At 41.7% G+C, this 18,339-nt stretch overlaps 1 protein-coding gene across 17 annotated transcripts in view; it reads left to right on the top strand.

Annotated features, from left to right (window-relative positions):
- Positions 1-18,339, top strand: part of ADGRL3 (adhesion G protein-coupled receptor L3) — a gene marked incomplete at both ends in the record, with an annotated part of 305,662 nt that overhangs the window by 105,870 nt on the left and 181,453 nt on the right. For all 17 annotated transcript variants that reach the window (XM_082281579.1, XM_082281571.1, XM_082281570.1 and 14 more), the window contains one exon: positions 2,253-2,362. In XM_082281579.1, coding sequence (XP_082137705.1) covers positions 2,253-2,362 — 110 coding nt within the window. The remainder of the gene's footprint in view (positions 1-2,252; positions 2,363-18,339) is intronic.

Here is an 18,339-nt window from a genome sequence, read left to right on the forward strand (position 1 = left end):
TTTTTGGTTTTTTTGGTTTTTTGGGTTTGTTTTTTTTTTTTTTTTAATATGAGCCCTTTTTTAGTTAATTTTGTGAGGTACTGACACCACATAGTATTTGAGATTTTATTTGGGAGTTTTTCATTAGGTTTTCTGTGTTTCTTCCTCAAGTTGGCACTGGTAATTTGATCTCACCTTCTTTGCAAGTTTCTGTGTTTGGTAGGCTTTGCCATCCCCCATTCCAGGAATGTGTAGGGGGAGCTTCAAGATGTCCTAGAGTTGGGTGAAAAGATTTTGCATTTCTATGCATCCCGAATTCCCCTTTCAGCCCCTTGTATCATGATACTTTTGGTCTCTTCGGTGATACTGCAGAAGACAGCATGCATTTGAGGAGGTTAAAACTGGTGTTCACAGACAACTTTCTAGGTTGTTTTCACTCCTGGTTTTTGTGTCCAGGTTCTTGCATTAAAAAAAGGCCCACAAGGGAAATGCTTGATCATTCAAAGCAAATGCTTTCATCACAGATGAACCCTAAATGTGTTTGTTCCTCCTCCCACCTCCAATTCCTCATAATTGTGGATCTTTACTCATGGTTTTGACAGGTATCTTTCATCCATTGCTGTTATTCTATGTAATGTGGCCAGTTCTGTCCCTTCAGCCAGGAAGACTATTGATTAGACCAGTGAGATTGCTTTTTGAAAGGCACATTTAGCCCAGTAAAGGATTTTAGTTGAAAGTGAAATTTTGGATGATGTTCAAAGCCTCTCCTGGAAAACTGCCCGCTGGCATGGTCCAAGCTACCTGTGATATCCCAGCATGGGTGAGGACAGTTACCTTTTTTGTTAAGAAAATAATTTTTACTATGTGTATAATAAAACCTAGTCACTTGCTGTGATAACTGTTGTCTTTCAGCTAGAAAACACGAGAATTTCCCAGCCCTCTGGATTATCTGGTATCCAGCAAAACAGCCTGATGAGCAAGCATATCAGCTCTTATTAATCTTTCCATAAAATTAAAGAAATTATGGAGCTTAAGGCAGTCGCTAATGAATCAATTTTAATTTATAGGCTCAAATAAAATCCGCATTAAGGCTGACAAACTGTAGCCTCAGGTAAAGACGAAGCATTTCCACTGCAGACCTAAATGAATTCTGTGCTGGATGTCACAGCTTCTGCCAGAAATCAGGAGGGTCAGGGGTCCTGTTTCACATCAGAGGAGGCAGAATCCTAAAGGAAGTAAATGCAGTGGTCTAGCCCTTAGGAGGTCTCTTTATGGCATGCAAAAGCAGAAAAATCAAAGACTAATTACATTTCTCTCTCTTTTTCTTTTTTTCTTTAAGCAAACAAAGAAGCGGAAGACTTTTCTCTGTAGAATCACTGTTTGCTAAATGCTTTTGCATCACCAAATTACATTAAAATTGTACATTAGGGGTGGTTGTCCCATGAAATTAGAGGCAAATGTGGGTTTCTACACATGCACAAGTCAATCAGTCACCCATGGACCTGTATATGTGCCTCAGGAAGAGCATCTTGCAGGACCCAATCTCTCTGTGTGTGCTCTTAACCTGAAAGAAGCTTGCTGCAGCAGGCAGGTTCACTTCCTTCTGTGTTTCTTCTTCACAGAGAACAGTGCTTGCTTTTTTGGAAAAAGTACCTCATTTCAGGAGATACAGCCATGCCGGGCAGAATGATGGAATAAAACTTAGCCATTTGTGCTTAATGCATGGGTGTTGTCTTGTGAATGGTCAGACTGGGAAGTTTCCCTAGCAGGTCTTGCATGAAAAACATTATTTTGGTTTTTAGACAGCTTATTTGGTGATTGCCCCCCCTCTTCCCCCCACTCAAGTGTTGCTGTTTTAGTCTTTGCTTTGGCTTAAGCAGTATTATACAAGATAACTGGTTTTGTGGGAACACTTAATAAAAAGTGTTATAAACCATAAAATGATCATTTTTTGCCACTGTTGTTTATGGCAGCTGGTGAGGGGCTGGGCATACCCTACAGTTGTTGGTTTAGTCCTTGCATTTTGTTTGGTGAGGATGCTGGTATTAAATATCTCCTGGAGGGGAAGGGAGGTGCCACCATGCCTCTTCTCTTTCGGTTATAAGCTGATGAAGATGTTTGCCATCAGCCTCTGCATGCTCACTGCTGAGCTGCCCCAGCTGATGATGAAGTCCTGGCTCCTACACCTTTTTTGTACTGGAGGGGCCACTCAGCTTCTTGACCTGTCCTTCTGTCTGGTCTGTTCTCTGACTCTCATCTTTATTGCTTTCCAGATGCAGTAATCGGACCCAGTGTGCAGTTGTTGCCGGCCCTGATGTGTTTCCAGACCCGTGCCCTGGGACGTACAAGTACCTGGAAGTGCAGTACGAGTGTGTCCCTTACAGTATGTATCTTCATATATTTGCACTTGTTTTTTTCAGTAGAGATTTGTTGTGGAGATTCGGCCAGCCTTGAGCTTGTCTCTTGTTGCTCAAGGGTGAGTAAAGCAGACCACGTGCATCATATGAGACTGAGCTGATAAGATTTGAAAAATGGTTCTCTGTGCCAAGTTTGTGCCTAGGTTAAGGATATCCTAATAATGCCCTGTGTTGTACAGCATAACAGTGACATATCACCTGTTGGAAAACACTTGGGAAACCCCATTAGAGAAAGCAGACGAGAGGAGTGAAGCACTGTTGCTAGCTTACAGCTTCTCTTTACAGAGGTTTATGCTTGTAATCATACAGCAGTGTGCTTTGACTGACCTATATCCATGTAATTGTGGCATTTGATAAGTGCCTTCAATACAGTACTGTATCACCAAGGAGGTAGGAAGCTATTGTTTTGGGTAATTTGATGTTTGATGGTAGAAAAATACTAATTAATAAGCTTCCAAAGTTGTGAAGGGAAATTACAGGCAAGCCATTTAGAGTAAATTTTTGAGGGTAGAAAGCCAGTCATCTGAGATGGCAGCAATATGTGCCAAACGGGAAATTCAGAGCTACAAAACGTTAAGTGTACCTCAGAATTTGTTTTCTGTAGCAACCAAATTTGTTACCTGCAGTTAAGGCCCTACTGCCAAAAAGGGCGTACCTGAAAAAGGAAATAACAATGATGATACGAGGAGTGCACTTTTTATTAGCAGTTGTAGAGAGCTGAGTGGTGAATAACAGTGCCATTTCCAGGTTTTCTGTTTGAGCAGGCCAAAGCTTCTAGCACAGCTCTCAAAATAATAAAGCAGGTGCTGGAATGGATGCTTTCAACCTGTAGTGTTGTATTGAGAGAGCAGCAGGAGGTGTCAATTTGCTCAAACCCAGAGTGTGGCTCAAGGACTAAGACCATCTTCTCTGTTGCCTCAAGCATGGGCTGCAGGAGAGCAGATGTGGCTGAGCAGTGACAGGCACCCTGTCCAGAGGGAAAGCGAGAGCTTACAGCCCCTGGGGTGGTCCCCAGCCCTCATGCAGGAGTCGGCCACCTGCTGGCTGCCACAGCTGGAAAGACTGGGTGGTGTTTGGCTTTTGTGAAATTCCAAGACCGCCTCTCTGCTGAGGGACTGGGATACTCTGCTGACAGGGGGCTCAGTGTGTCCATATTTGATTTTTCTAAACAAAAATGTGAAGCTTCTAGATGCAGTGATGGAATACTTTTTATGGGTTGAGCTGTTAAACCTACGGAAAGATTGACATCAGGGCTTAGGGTCTTCCCTATCAAGAAGAATATTGTCCAAATTATAGTTTGGAGCTGTTCCACTCTAAATGAGGCCTTTCATTTCAGAAGCAACACTGTGCAGGGAAAGGGTTAGGGAAGATTGGTTTCAACCTATCGCAGCAGGGTGTATTTCCTTGTGATTTATGATTTGCATGAGGGTGTGCTGTTGCCTCCAGAGCCTGGGCTGGTAAAGCAATAGTCATTGCTTGGTACCCCTCCACAGCCTTTGTTGAACATAAAACAAAGAGGAATAGTGGTGCCTTGTGAGAAAGGCAATATGTCAGTATTACACCCTGAGGTGTTAATTGGTCCTGTGTACAAGATGTAGAATAACTCTTGTGAGAGGTTGCTCGGTACCAAACATACAGTAGGAATTGGGTATTTTTTAATGATCTGAATGCAGGGAGGAAAAGGATGACAACTGACACACTGCCTTTGCAATTAAGTTAGGAGCTTTGATGGCTGTTTCTCTGTTTCTTTATGAATCAAAATAGTGCCTCTGCAAGTGGAGTTAAGGGGGTAAGACAAAGGGCGAACACATGATGAAATAGGATCCAGTCTCCTGAGGTGGTTGTTGTGTGTTACCTAGGAAATTTTGGGTCAAATCTTCATGTGTTGTTATTCAGTGTAGCACCAGTGAAATTAGTTGTGTTCTGGCAAACCATGTCCCTTCATCTGCAGACATGGAGTGGGAAACCTAGAGCTTCATTTTATTCTTCTCCTACCTCAGTCTCTGCCTGGCTTCGTTACTGCCTCTATTTCTTCCCTCAGAATGGTCAGTTAAACTTTGTAGGTATTCCCCACCTGGGCCCCATGAGTGTCCCATAAGTGAAAGCCATCCAAGTGATGGGGAAGGTGTCAGCTCTGGGCAAATAGGTCAGCAAAGGCAGGGCTGGACTAAAGCTATGCCTGGTGGATGAAATCTGTTCCTCCTTTTATGCTCTATTATTATCAGAGGTCAGTTCTTGTCACTGAACCCACGTGCCTCAGCCCTTGTGCACCCAGCCTCAGGTGAGTGGTGGTGTCTACCATATGGCCATCTCCTAAAGGAACACCTCAGCTGCATAATAGAGGGATTAATATTTCAGCAGGCAGTTGTACTTGTGTGCAATCCCAGCTTGCCTTTGTCTGGTTGGATGGGTTACTCCTTACAGTTTCAAATTATTCTTTATGGACAGAGAGTGGGTTTACCCAAGTGTTGGCTGAGCAGCAGAAGGGAGGGTGTGTGCATCTCAAGAGGAGGGAGTTTGGGAGTCATCTTTAACAGATGTTGTTAAGACTGACCTTAGGCACTTGCACTCAGTATAGTGCTAGTGTATATGCTCCCCCAAAGGAAAAATATGGAAGATTTAAAACTCCATTCGTTAGTCTGCTTCTCTTGAGATTTTATTATTTATTTATTAACTCTTCCACTGCTAGGTCATATCATTTTCAACAGGAAAGTATCCCCCTTCCCTCTCAGATGGGGGAAATCCAAACCTCCTCTAACTTCAGTAGCTCATATATTGTAAAATGTCCTTTACATTACCCCACACACCGCATTCCTCTGTGTTCGCTAGAGATACCCCTGACAAGGAGAGTTTTATGAGGCTGCAGTTACTCTCAACACATGGACAAGATGAGAGATGATTATGCAGTCCTCTTCTCATGTTCCTGATCCTGTGGTCGCTTTATGTGGTAGCAGCAGCCTTCTACTAGAATGGACAGTCATTCCAGGACATGGGGACTTTTTAGGTTGCCCTCTGACGATGAAAAGCAAGTGAAAAGCAGGTGATATCAGCAGATAAAAAGATAGCAGGCCTAATTTGTCAGGCTTCAGTGGCATCAGTTGTTGTATTTTTCTGGTATCAGAAAAAATCATCCAAATAATTTTGTCTTTCTCAAAGCAGGCCTTAGCACGTGGCATGTATTTCTCTCACACCTCCTTTAGGTACTGCCCCTTTTCTTCTGAAATACTTAAATTACTACTCCTGTCTTCTTAAATAATTACTGACCAAGAGAGCTTGTCCACAGTTTTCAATTGAATACGTACTACACAAACCTGCAGTCTGCCATTGCCACAGCTGTGGACACCTCTCATTGTGGAGAGGTGACTCAAACTGCGTTAAGCTGTTTTGTGCTGTGTGTGAGTATGAGAAACCTGACATGGTGAGGGTCCCCTTGATCCAGTACTCTGTTGTTTCCTACTGCATTCCTTCCCTCTCCCCTTCTCCCTTTACAGAGCAGAGTTAAATGGATAATGGGAACAGCAACGGTGGAGGTGGTTTTGTAAAGCTAGGTCAACACTCTCATTGCAGAAACACTTCACTATCATCTTCTGGTGCTTGTACAATCCTGTTGTCATGGTGCCAGTACATCTAGGAGTGTAATTTTTCTTATGTCACCTTTATAATGTGCTAAGGGTCTTCCAGTTTTACTCCTGAGCCAGTGCAGAAACCAGATGAGTGGTTTATCCAAAGCTGTACGTAAGACCAGTGGCCAGCAAGGGAGCCCAGTTTTGCAGGAGCAGTGGTGCTGGGAGAGCTGCTGAGCTAGTTGGCATTGTAATCAGACAGATTTTCTAGCAATAACGTGATAAACCCAAGCCAACACTTTGGTTTTGCTAACGCTAATACTGCCTCTGTATGTACGTGACACTTCACAGCTCAAACCATTCCGTGTTTTAGTAGTTCTGCAGGTATTTCTGAGAAGGAGGAACAAAGTGAACAACCCAGTGGAGGCTCCTTTTTCTCTCTTGAGCACATGTACTCCATGGAACATGGCAGTGGCACTGCCCTTCATGGGTGGCACTCCAGATCAGAAGAGGGGGCAATTCCAACATGCAAGCAGCTATTGCCCGCTGGCTTTGCCTGAAATTTAGGGATTGGCTGCATTTAGTTTTACTTGGGTTTTGAAAATGGTGTGAGTTGAAAGCACCAGAGGTATTTTGGAATGCTTTTTTCTGTTCTTTTCCCTGTAGAGACAACCTTACAGGCTCCCGAGGATCCAGCACACTGTTGAAAAGAGGATTTAGGTATCTGAGTCAGATTTACCTTGAGTCTTTCCTGAGCTCCCAGTTCCCTTAGGTTCTAGGTTTTGGAGGTCACAGAATTACTTGTGCACTGTTGTCCTTCAGAAGCAGTCTGTTTTTCAAACAGGAAATTGGAAAATTTAAGCTATAGGATAGGGCAAAGTGGATTCAAAAAGGACAAGCCCGTTGCTGCATTGATGGAAAGGATGGCAGCAGCAGGAGGGTGCCTCAGGCATGGCATATCCCACTGTGATGATAACTTGCCTCACACCCAGGCCACAAGTCTTCCATCAGCTTTTAATATTGGGGAAATCTGTTGAAGGGGATGTTCCTTGCAAGGGAAGAATGCTCATGGCTTCCAGGGAAGGATGAATTGTCCTTTCTTTCCCTTCTGGGTAAACGGCCTGATATTGTGAAGGCACCATGTATCTCTGGTGCTGGCAGAGAATTTTCTTCTTTAATACTAACAAGAGGAAAGGGGAAAAATACCCAAACCCACCAGAGCATGTTTCATTTTTTCTTTTCTTAGGACTTCTTTTCTTTTTAAACATGGAACCTGAAATAACATTTCCCAGTTGCGGTAGTGATGGAAGGAAAGGTCACAGCCTTGCTAGAAATATTCTTTTTATTGCTGATAGAGGAGTAGATGGGCTCACATATCAATAAAAGTGAGGGATGGTAAGTGTGATGTGGGAACAGAATTCAATAAAGTTTTATTGTATCACAAGTGGACTGAAGTGCATTTAAAAACATTAAATGAAGGCACACAATATCTGCTCTGCTGGACCTTAGGGCCGGTGAATAGACAGATAATTGAATAATGACATTTTTAAGAGAATACAAGCACTAGAAAGCAAACTGATATTTCATTGCTCTAAGATTGCTGGCAGAAAGGGAAAGAGAGGGGAGAAGATGGGACAAAATTGCAATCTGAAAACAATTTAATGAGACCACTTTTCCCAAGAATACAGTTTTTAATTATTTCTGGAGTGCTGTAAGACCATTATGTGGCCTCTAGGCTTTCCCTCAGTGTTTTCTCGCCGCCTTCTTCAGTGGTTGAGAAGTGGTGTTTGCCCACTGAGAGCAGTGCTGTGTTTTGTTAAACAAATGGACTTGCGGCTTTTCTGCTTTTCTTTTGCCCTGGGTTTTTATGTTTGCTTTGTTTTTGTTTTTTCCCAAGAGAATTTGGTCCCCCGAGGCCCAGCAGGGAGAATGGCAAACTTTCCTGAGGGATTAAGCTTGACTGTTGGCATTTTGGCCAGTAATGAGCGAATTCCCTCCTGAAGCCAGGCCTCCTTTGTTTTATTTAGTTAAATACATTATTTGTGTGCACGGGCTGCGAAGAATAAGTAGAACCAAAGAAAAAACAAACAAAAAAACCCCCAAACCATAAACTCAACAGCAGACCTAACTGTTCATTATGATTATTTCTGAGCAAAGAATCTCTGTCTCCTGCTGACAAATTGCCTTTCTTCCAATGCGTACAATTTCTTGGGCACTGCAGTCAAAAAAGCCTCTTTTTTGTATTCACTAAAATTCCCAGCTTTGCTTGCTGGTTTTTTGGTTTGTTTTTTTAATCCACAGAGGCAGAAATAAAGAACGTATTCCCTTATCAGTCTTCTTTTACTGTGTGTTTGTGGGGAGAGTGCACCTACACAACAGGCCGTTGGAAAGCACTCTTAGTTAAAATAACCTGATATTATGGGCCTTTGCAAACCTGCAGGCTGACCTATCTGCACAGTTGTGTGCACAATGTTCAAGAAAGGGGAGGAAATCCTAGAGCTTTCTAGAGGGAAATAAAGGTATATCAAAACTTGAAGTAGCCTGATACGAAGGGAAATGAACATTTTTGTAAGGCACAGTGAAATAAATAGCAACATGGTTAGTTTTTGAATATGAGATGAGTTTGGCTTAAAATAAGGAAATTAGGTGGTTTCCAGTGTGTTGGTAATGCATACTGGAACAGTGTGGATTTTCTTGTGGGGAGAAGGTAGATAAATGTGAGGTAATCTTCATAGTAGGAAGGCCATCACTACCTGCTGCCTCTCTAATTTCCAGCATGCTTCTATGAAAAGCCAGCTCCTGCTGGCTCCTGTCATCTCTGTCCTTTCCTCCAGGGCATGGGACACTTCATCACATCTTCCACCTGAGCGTTTGTGTGAAAAGTAATTTTTTTTTTCTTGCTCTCTTAGTGTTTAGCTGATTACCTCCTGAACCAGTTCACCGCTCCCTAGTCCCAGGCTTGAAGTATTGAAATGCCTCCATGCACTGATGCATTCTGTCTTTACTACATGCATTGGTTCTGGAAATCTCCATGAACAACAGGTTTTGCTCCCATATGTTTTGGGAGTTGCACAAGCTGTCTTTATCGGAAAAGTCACCACAGGGTTGTGCTCAGCTCTGTTAGATCTGTGATGCTGCAGTGGAGTTGGAGTGTGTTGCAGCCTGGGCAACCTGTGAACTTCTCAGATGATCATGGGATGTTTGATTGCACATTTATCGATACTTTTATTATATTTTTAAGCTCATAGAGCTGGGACAAGTTTGGGAGTTTTTTTGAAAGAATATAAAAAGGTTTCTGTGGTAGAGCACAAGACACAAAATTGTCATCTCTCCCCACCATCACCTCAGTCAGAAAATTTGCAGTGTGGAGACCCAGACTTTAAATAAGTCAAAGAATGTAGTGTAGGTCTATTATGTGTTTCTCACATAGGCTGTTTTTCTTGATATAGAGCCCTGTCAGTTCTCCTGAGGGCCTCTATAATTGGTTTATTATGGAAGTGGAAGGTGGAAAACTGTGATGCGTAGTGTAAGTTATTTTATGAAGATTATGAATATGAGGGGGTAACTTAATTCCTTGTGTGACTTCTATGCACTATTTATTCCTTTCCAATCCTGACCCACAGCAGCTGAATTTTTAGTGAGAAACTGTATGGGTTTGGTTTTAGTCTACTCATTTAAACTAAAAGGTGCTTAAAATCTTTCACTCTGTTGCCTGACTGCCTTCGGCCTTTGAGTATGAATTGAAGGTCATTAAATTGCAGAGAAACTTTCTTTCAGTGTCAGCAAACTTTGGGTCAGGTTCCTGGTAACCTGAGGATATCTGAAGTCATTAGTTTTTTCAAGAAATTCATCCTTGTCACACCCATTTCTAGCATAGTAAATAACTGATATTGTCTCAGCTAAAAAGGAAATTGTAACCAATACTGCACAGAAGGAAGAATGAAAATGTGGGATATTCTTCAGTAAAGTCATAGGCTGCAGTCCTCCCACCTTGGCAGCTGATGGTTCCACATCTAAAGAGCAAGACATCTCTGTAGTGTCTGAAATAGACTTGTGCTACCTTAATAAGGATGCTGACAAAACGTAGCAGCCTGACCCCTGCAAACGCTTTTCTAGAGCACCAACGGGAAAAAAACCACTGGCTTTAGGTCATTTGTACCAAGCCATGTTTTTTTTTTCTGACATGAGACTTCTAGATATTTGCCACCAGTTTGCTGTCTAAACATGACCCCACACTTCCCAGTTGTCTATGAACAATTCTGTCATCGTTAAGAGGGATATATTCCTTCCCATCTTTAATAACCTCTTGCTTAAATTGTGCTATTATGCCAAGTACCCTCTGGAGACGCTGATATGGATTTCATATGTTTTATAACAGATATTCATGGAAATAATATTTATATTTCTGGGGTTTATTCCTATTTTCCTTTAATTTCTCTTCCAAGAAGTATTGCAAAGGTTTCTTTCATTGGTGCAAGCAGTGTAAGGAGATTAAGACCATCCTTGCCAGGTGCTATTATAAATCCACAAAAGAAATGAAATACATTTATTGGGTTTTATTCTGGCCAATAGGGAGAACAGAGTATGTGTATCCAGTGGCTAAGTTGAGGATTGAAGTTCATTTCTTCTAGCACATGAGGGAGGAGGAGGGAGGGGGGAAATTTGAGTATATTAAGGCAAATCCCTTTAGTGTGTGAAATACGAAAATGCATCTTCACAGATCTAAAAATACAACTTTTTTGAGTTTCTTTATATTAAAAGGGCTCCCAGGAAGAGCGCCAAATGCATCTGAATGTATTACTTCTTTCCCTCATTTCCTCCACTTTCCTTCTTAACAACATTTCCAGTCAACTTTTAACAATATAGGCCTGCAGGAAACCGCAGGAGTTGTATGTACCTCGAACCTCTGGCAAAGGAGACAAACATAGACTGCATAGCATTTGATTTTTGTTAGCTTCTGTTTCCAAGAGGAGTAAAATGGGAGGAATTGTGGAAGACTAAGGCAAAGGGGCCCTCCCCAGGGTATCCTTTTGAAAAACAGACAAAACACCAAACAAAATCCTGCAACTTACTTCTAGAGGTTTCTTACCCAAAAATAGTCACGGCATGTCATTTACCTGGGCTAATTGCCAGCCTATGCAGAAATGTTCTTAAGGGTTTTTTGAGGTGTGTCTGACTTTTTTTTTTGAGGGGGGGATTGAGGGGGCGGGGAGTGGAATGACAACCAATTCGGATTAGGAAAGATTTATTCCAATTGATTTCACAGATGAATGTATTGCTGAGGGTCTAAACTAATCTCCTCCTCCAAAGACCTTTTTCCTTCCATGGGTAACTTAAAAATGTCTAATGTAGTTTTAAAAAATGCCTTAATCTCATTTATCTTTAATTTCTCTGTTCCGCTCTACAGGCCCACATAAAAAGATTTACAGTGGGTATTTATCCCTTCCAATATCAAAAGCAAATTCCCTTCCAGATCTCAATTTTCACTGATAATCCTCAGAGATGTATAATTTTAATTTACCTTGCAGATGACGTCTACCTGGTTTCTCTCTCTGCTTTTATGAAGGTATTATTCAGCTGCACCTCATTAACTCTGGTTTGTTTTATTTTTTTTCTTCTCTCTTGTGTGTGTTGAACGGTGTCTGTGAGTGAAACTATTGTCTTGTCCTTTGCTGGAGTACACATGGTGCAGCTGGGGCTGGCACGTCACCATGTAATCCAGCCGAGTCCTTTCTTTTTATCCCAGGAGAGGCAGCGTCGGGGCCTTGTCCTTTTTTTGCTTTAAAAATTAATAATTCACATTTTTCCATTTCATCTCTTAAAACGGCTTGCAGGACCACACAGATGCACACTCACGCACCTGAAAGCTTCCAAAACTTCAGATGTTCAAATCTGCAATATAATGGTTCTACTAAACAGAACAGGAACTATTGTGCTCTTGGGATTTTGAAAATGAGTCTATTATATTTAGGTGCCCTAATGAAAGCTGAGCTTCCCTGGAAATCTGCCTTTAATGTCCGTATAGGAAACACTCTGGCGTCATTCCACCTATGTTCCTATTTAAAGCAGCAAATCGTGCATTTAAGTGCTGTTCTGAATGCAGCCCTAAAAGATGGTTCCATGTTTCTGCAGCAAAACTGAAGGGGTATCAGGAATGTGAAGTCCATGGAGTAAATGCAGAGTTTGAATATTTGACTTTAAGGAGAAGAAAAATCCGGAAACAATATACAGATGGTGATGGAGATATTTTTTTATTAGTAAGATGTGGCTCAAAACATTGAAATTGTAAGATAAATGAGTTTCATAGTCTAGCCTCGTGTGGGAGAGCAGAATGGAGTGGCTAGTGACCCTCTTAGGATGAAATTATACCGTGGCTCTACTGGTGGTCTTTTCCTTATCACACGTTGAAATTAGTCATGCTTCGGTATAATCCCATTTGTATCCTGCTGCTGCTTTGGGTATTTATACTCAGGTTTGGCAGTGCCTGAAACAGGAAAGACTGTTTCAGTCAGTAATCAGTATGGAGCTGAAGGTATCAAGGCATCAGCTACTAAAATGTAGCAGAGAAAAGATGGTCCTATCCCACAGGCACACCTGAGCCAGCTCTGATGCTGACCAGGGCATGAGATGCAGAGGCACAAGCTGTAGAGCAGGGATAAATTTACCATGTGGATGTTTGTATAAGGCACAGTTGTACCCCTGGCTTCACTCGGGCTTTTCCCATTGGCACCACTGGGACACTCACAGCCAGGCATGTGCTTAAAGGTTTGATGGATGTCAGCTTGCGTGTTAGCATCTTATATATGGTGTATGCAACTAGCAGAAGCCTAATTTGGGGGGTCCTTTATGTGCTGAGTCTGGGGTTTTGGAGAAGGAACAAATAGGCCTTTGTCCATTTAAAGACTTACTCAGAAGAGCGAGCATGTGCCATGAACATTTCCAATGAAGTCAATAATTAAATATGTTCCAGATGACTCTGGTGTGGGAGGATATTAGTAATTACCATAAAGTGACAAATCTACATTCTGTGGCTGGTACTTTGAAAACAAAAAGTCAGTGTTTCAAATAGAATCCATTAAAAATACGACCTGATTCAATTGTCATGTTTAAGTTAAAATAATGTCTTAAGTTTTGGACCTTTTTTTCTGATTTTTTTTTTTTAACAGTCTTAATAGAGGTGTAGTACTTGTTTTTCAGTACATGCCTTTGATGAGAGCCCGCTGAAACACTTGGGAGTTTTCTTGTTGAGTTGGAGGGAATTTGGATGCACAGAGTGAAACTGGACAGTATTTAAATCAGTGCAGCCTTGCTTATTAAACAGCGTGAGCCTGAGCCTTCACATTTGGGAGAAATCTGTGGTGCAGTGATGATAATATGGAGAGATTTCCAGTGAAAAGGACAGAGCATTTCTTTGTCAAAGAGGGCTGGTCCCTTCTGCCATCTTGTCTCAGAAACAAAATTAAATGGCTAACAAGTCTCAAACCAGTTCTGAACTACACAAAAACAATCATTCATGTTTTGCCTTAGTAAGAGGAAGATCACAGAGCTGGGGTTTGGGTGTGCAGGGAGAAGACAGGAAAGGCCAAATCTCAATTAGAGTTGAAACTGGACAGTGTTGTGGCAGATAATACAAAGAGGTTTTTTAAAGGTACTTTAATACCAAGAGGAGGTCTAAAGAAAACACTGGGAGTGATACTTGTTGAAGGTGATCACCCCACTAATGGAGATGAAGAAAAAGTGGAGGCATTCAATGTTATTTTTCTTTTCCCTAAGTCTTTAATAATTCTGACAGACCTTGAGAGCCCTGGTCCTTTCAATTGGAGGACCATGAGTGTGTGGGAGCAATGACTTTCCTTTTGTGAAATTGTAAGGGACCAGCTGCATCAGCCGAATGTTGACAAGTCCATGGTCCCTGGTGGGATTCATCCCAGAGTAGTGATGGAACTAGCAGATGTTATGGCAAGGCCCCTCTTGATCATTTACCAAATGTCTGGGGAGTCCCTGCTGACTTGAAGGTAGCCGATGTTATTCCAATTTATCCAAAGGACTGTTAGTCTAACCTCAGTTCCTGGAAAATTATGAAGATGATCATAGTGGGGTACTATTGTCAGGCATTTAAAGAATAGTCCAATTGTCAGGCACAGCCTGGGTTCACAAATCCCTGTTTAAATAATTTGGTGTATCCTTCTATGACGAGGTCATTTGCCTAGTGGATCAAAGATCTGGATACAGGATGTGATATTAACAAGTTTGCTGATCCCAAATTAGGAGTTGCTGTTAACTCTCTTGAGGGATGAGAGGTGTTGCAGAGGGAGCACAGATAGATTGGAGCATCAGGCAATGATTAATGGGACAAAATTTAACAAGAACAACTGCTGGATTCTTTACCTGATATGGGGGAGTAGCAGCCCTGCAGAAGGGCATCTGGGGATGATGGTTGACAGCAGCTCAGTGTGAGCCAGCAGAGAGTGCCCTGGCAGCCCAGAGGACAAACCCTATCCCTGGGGTGCATCAAACACAGCATAAGCTGCCAAACAAAAAAGGTGGTTATCCTGCTGTGCATTGGTGCAGCCTCCACCTTGAGTCCTGTGTGCACTTCTGGACCCCACCATTTAAAAAGGATGTTAAGGTGCTCTAATGCATACGAAGGAGGGCAACAAAGTGAAAGGGATGGAAGACATGTCCTGTGAGGAGCAGCTGAGAACTTTGGATTTGTCCAGTTTGGAGAAAAAGAGTTCAAGACTAGTTGCTCTCTACAAATTCCTGAGGGGAAGATGTGTTAGAGGGAGGTGCTGAGCTCTGCTCCCTGGGATACAGTGATAGGACACATTGGAATGGTTCAAACTGTGCCTGGGGAAGCTTAGTCTTGACATTAGGATGCATTTCTTTGCTGAGAAGGTCCAGCACTGGAGGAGGCTTCCTGGAGAGGTGTTTGATACCCCAAGCCTGCCAATCTTAAAGAAGCACGTGGACAATGCCCTTAATACTGTGCTTTGGGTTTTGGTCAGCCCTAAGTGATTGAACAGTTGGACTAGATGGTCATTCCAACTGAAAATAAACCATTTTTGCCATGGGAAGATGCTGATGCTTCCCAGTGAAATGATAAATGGGGTTTCCAGAGCCCCATGTGTGTGCCTGGAGACATTTGGCCATTGTTGGTGTAATGTGTGGTAAGAAAGCTCAAACAAATTGCTTTGCAGCACTTCTTCATCTGAACATCTATACTCATGTTGAAATGGGTTTTTGCAGTCAAACACAGCCCAAATCTTATCAATTATGAATGGCTACAACAGATGGTATATATTACTGGTTTTAAGAATAAGTGATACGTTTCAAACAAGAAACACATGTTGCTCAGCAGCTTTAGCTGCCACTTCTGAGATGGGAACCAAATCCCTGACCTTGTCTTCCCTTCCATTTGTTGGATAACATCCTATTTTAATAACCAAAAAATGAAGACCATGAAATATTGCACGATGGAAAACTGTGTGCAAACATCAATTCCTGTGTAAGAGGATCCTGCTGTTTCTCAGCTTGCTGGGAGCTGCACCTGTCTGGGCAAGGGTGAAATTTGTGTTTGCAGCACAGCTATCGATCAGCCTTTCCCAAGGGTCCTTGGGACAGGGAATTTCTGCAAAACTTCTTACTTGAAGTTTCAAGAAGTTTGTGCAGTGGAACTGGCTGTAACCTGAGATTGAAGTATATCATGATGATGTTGATGAGTGCTTTGTCAGATACCTGGCTTTGCAGAAAATACTGTGTATTCCTTCAGTTTTCCTTTCAATCCCATTTGTTGCATTGCTTTCTTTTAAAAACTTGAAATAATTGCCGTAAATACAGCAGGTGAAAGGTTTTTGGGGGTAAAAGCCTGGCTCTTGAAGTGCAATCCAGATGAACTGTAGCAGTCCTTAGAAACTGGACCAAAAGTCATGGAGACTATATTCCCTTAAGCTTGTGCCTATTTTTGCTATAGATATAAAATTCTATGTACATGCTTTATCTGGAAACAAATAAACTCTGTAAGCATCTACAGGATTGGTGCTTAATTTGGTGGAGAAAAGTCCATTTAAAAATCTTCATTGCTTTTACAAAATTTGCTACAAAAACGTTTGCTGTTTACGATGCAGAATACATCTAGATGCATTGCCAGCACAAATGAGCCAAAGGTATTTTGTGATAGTAGCCATTCAAAAATAGAATCACAATAATTTGTTTATTTTCTGATTTATGAAATTGCTACAGTATCTTGGCTGAAACTGCGGGTAGAAAGCGTGTATGTTCTTCCTCTGGTGTTTTAAAGTTCTCACTTAACATTCATAACACAGCAAAATACTCATTTCTGTGTCTTTAAAACCAATCATATTAGTTATTCCCCTGCTGAATTTAGTGCTTATTCAAATGCGCTCTCTGCTCTCCTTGAAAAGGAATTTTGGCTCAATTTCTTTAGTGCAAAGCCCTTCCTTAGTGCCTTGATAACACAGTGTTATCTTATTCTGTAATACTTCACCATACAAAGCAATCTCAAACTCAAGGAAGCATGCCAAGAGACACTGGGCAAAAAGCCCTTATGTAAAGTTTGAACTTCTTTCCCTTAACAGTGCAGCATTTGCACAACCCTCTCTTCAGGCAAAGAAAATAAATAAATCAAAACAAAGCTCTAAAGTTAACCAAGAAGTTTTTAAAGCAGTACTCTTGGTATTTATTTTAATGGGAAGAAATCAACTTTATGTCACTTTTATCAGGCTAAACTAGAGGAATTCTGCAGTCCCCTTTCCTGACAGTGGGACAAACTCCTTGTGTTTTGCCCAGATCTGTATGTAAAAAGTTTCCAATGAAAAAGCCTATCTTTTCTTTTTTTTGAGGTGGAATTTGATGCTTTACGGGTCCTGTGTGGGAGTGTGGTGACAGTTAGGAAAGGCCTAAGGGATTTTTTTTTTTTTTTTTTTTGCTCTGGAGCTCAGGATAAGAAAAAGCAGACTTAGGTACTGATGGCCACCTTGGCAAGAGTTGCACCTCCTGCTACCCAAATTGTGCTGCTTGCAGATGCACAAGAGATGCACCCTTCTTCTTTGCTCCAGCTTGTGATCATCCTTCCTGTGATCCTTTTGGCCCAGCGCGGAGTTACTGCATTTAATGTGACGTTGGCGCTCTTTGCCATGCGGTTTGTGGGCTGCATAAATCTGAGCAGGATGACAGTCTCTTTGGAACTCAGGATGTGTGGGAAGCAGCCCCAGGTACTCAAGGTTTGCAGTCTTTCTCATGATATCACAGTCCATGGAAATTGGGTGTATGGATACCATTAAGTAGTGTCAAGATGAGAGCTGTCTCCAGAGAGATTATTTATCACTTTCCTTTCCCTCTGCCTGAATTCAGGGAGATTTTATTGAAAATTCACCTCTCATCTCCCCTTTTATTCTTTCCACTTCATTTCTCGCATTCCCGCTTGCTCTACCATAAATATACCTGCACAGCTCTGACTGTGGCTTTACGAGCTTCAGCCTCTTAAACCCAAATGCTGTTCTTTGCAGGCAGCCTCACCTTTCAGGAGCAGAGGCTCTCCTGGAACATGCAAGAGGATACTGGCTTGTAGAGCACTAGATTTACTATTTATCAGTCAACTTGAACTTCATTTTTTTTTTCTGTATTTTTTATTTTTTTACCTTTTTCTCATCACACCAGTTGAGAGTCCCAAAATGTGATCCCCCTCAGGAATGCAGAATTAGCCTAACGTAGTGCTCACATGGCTTTTGTGGTACCAATGGTGTGTTTGCCTTTGGTCAATCAATAGGGTCAAGAGGCGAGAGTTTGTCTGGTTTATATCAGTGTTTGCCTGAAGTCAAATAGGTAGCCAATTAAATTTTCCAATATTGAATGAGGAGAGAGTGGTAGTGTCAGCTCTTCTACAAATGCATATTAAATTATATGATGCAGAAGTGGCTAAAGATGATTCACAGCAATAATTTGACCCAGTTATGTGTTATTGCATTTAAAAGACAACTGAGGGCTTGATTTCATTGCCAGCTGTGTGGTAGTTAATGATCAGTAAGAAAGCACCAAACTGAGAACAACTTCTGTTTCTAAATACAGCCCACCACGCTGAATTTCAGACATTCCCAGAATGAACTGTGTGTGTGTAATGGATCTAAAAATAAGGAGAAATATGCTTTTATTGGAGACCAACAGTATATATTCACTGCAAAACTGTTCTTAAGTAACAAAGAAAAATCATATGCAGAAATGATGGACTTGCTTCTAAATGCACATAATTGCTCTGACCTACAGCTATATGACTCCTGATTAATGCCAGCCATAAATGATTGTCCTAACACAATTCTGAAACCTGTGTAATTAGCAGGAGAAGACAAAATTGTTACTTCCTC

Source organism: Coloeus monedula (assembly GCF_965178545.1).
Source record: "Coloeus monedula genome assembly, chromosome: 5".
NCBI classification, from domain to species: Eukaryota; Metazoa; Chordata; class Aves; order Passeriformes; family Corvidae; genus Coloeus; species Coloeus monedula.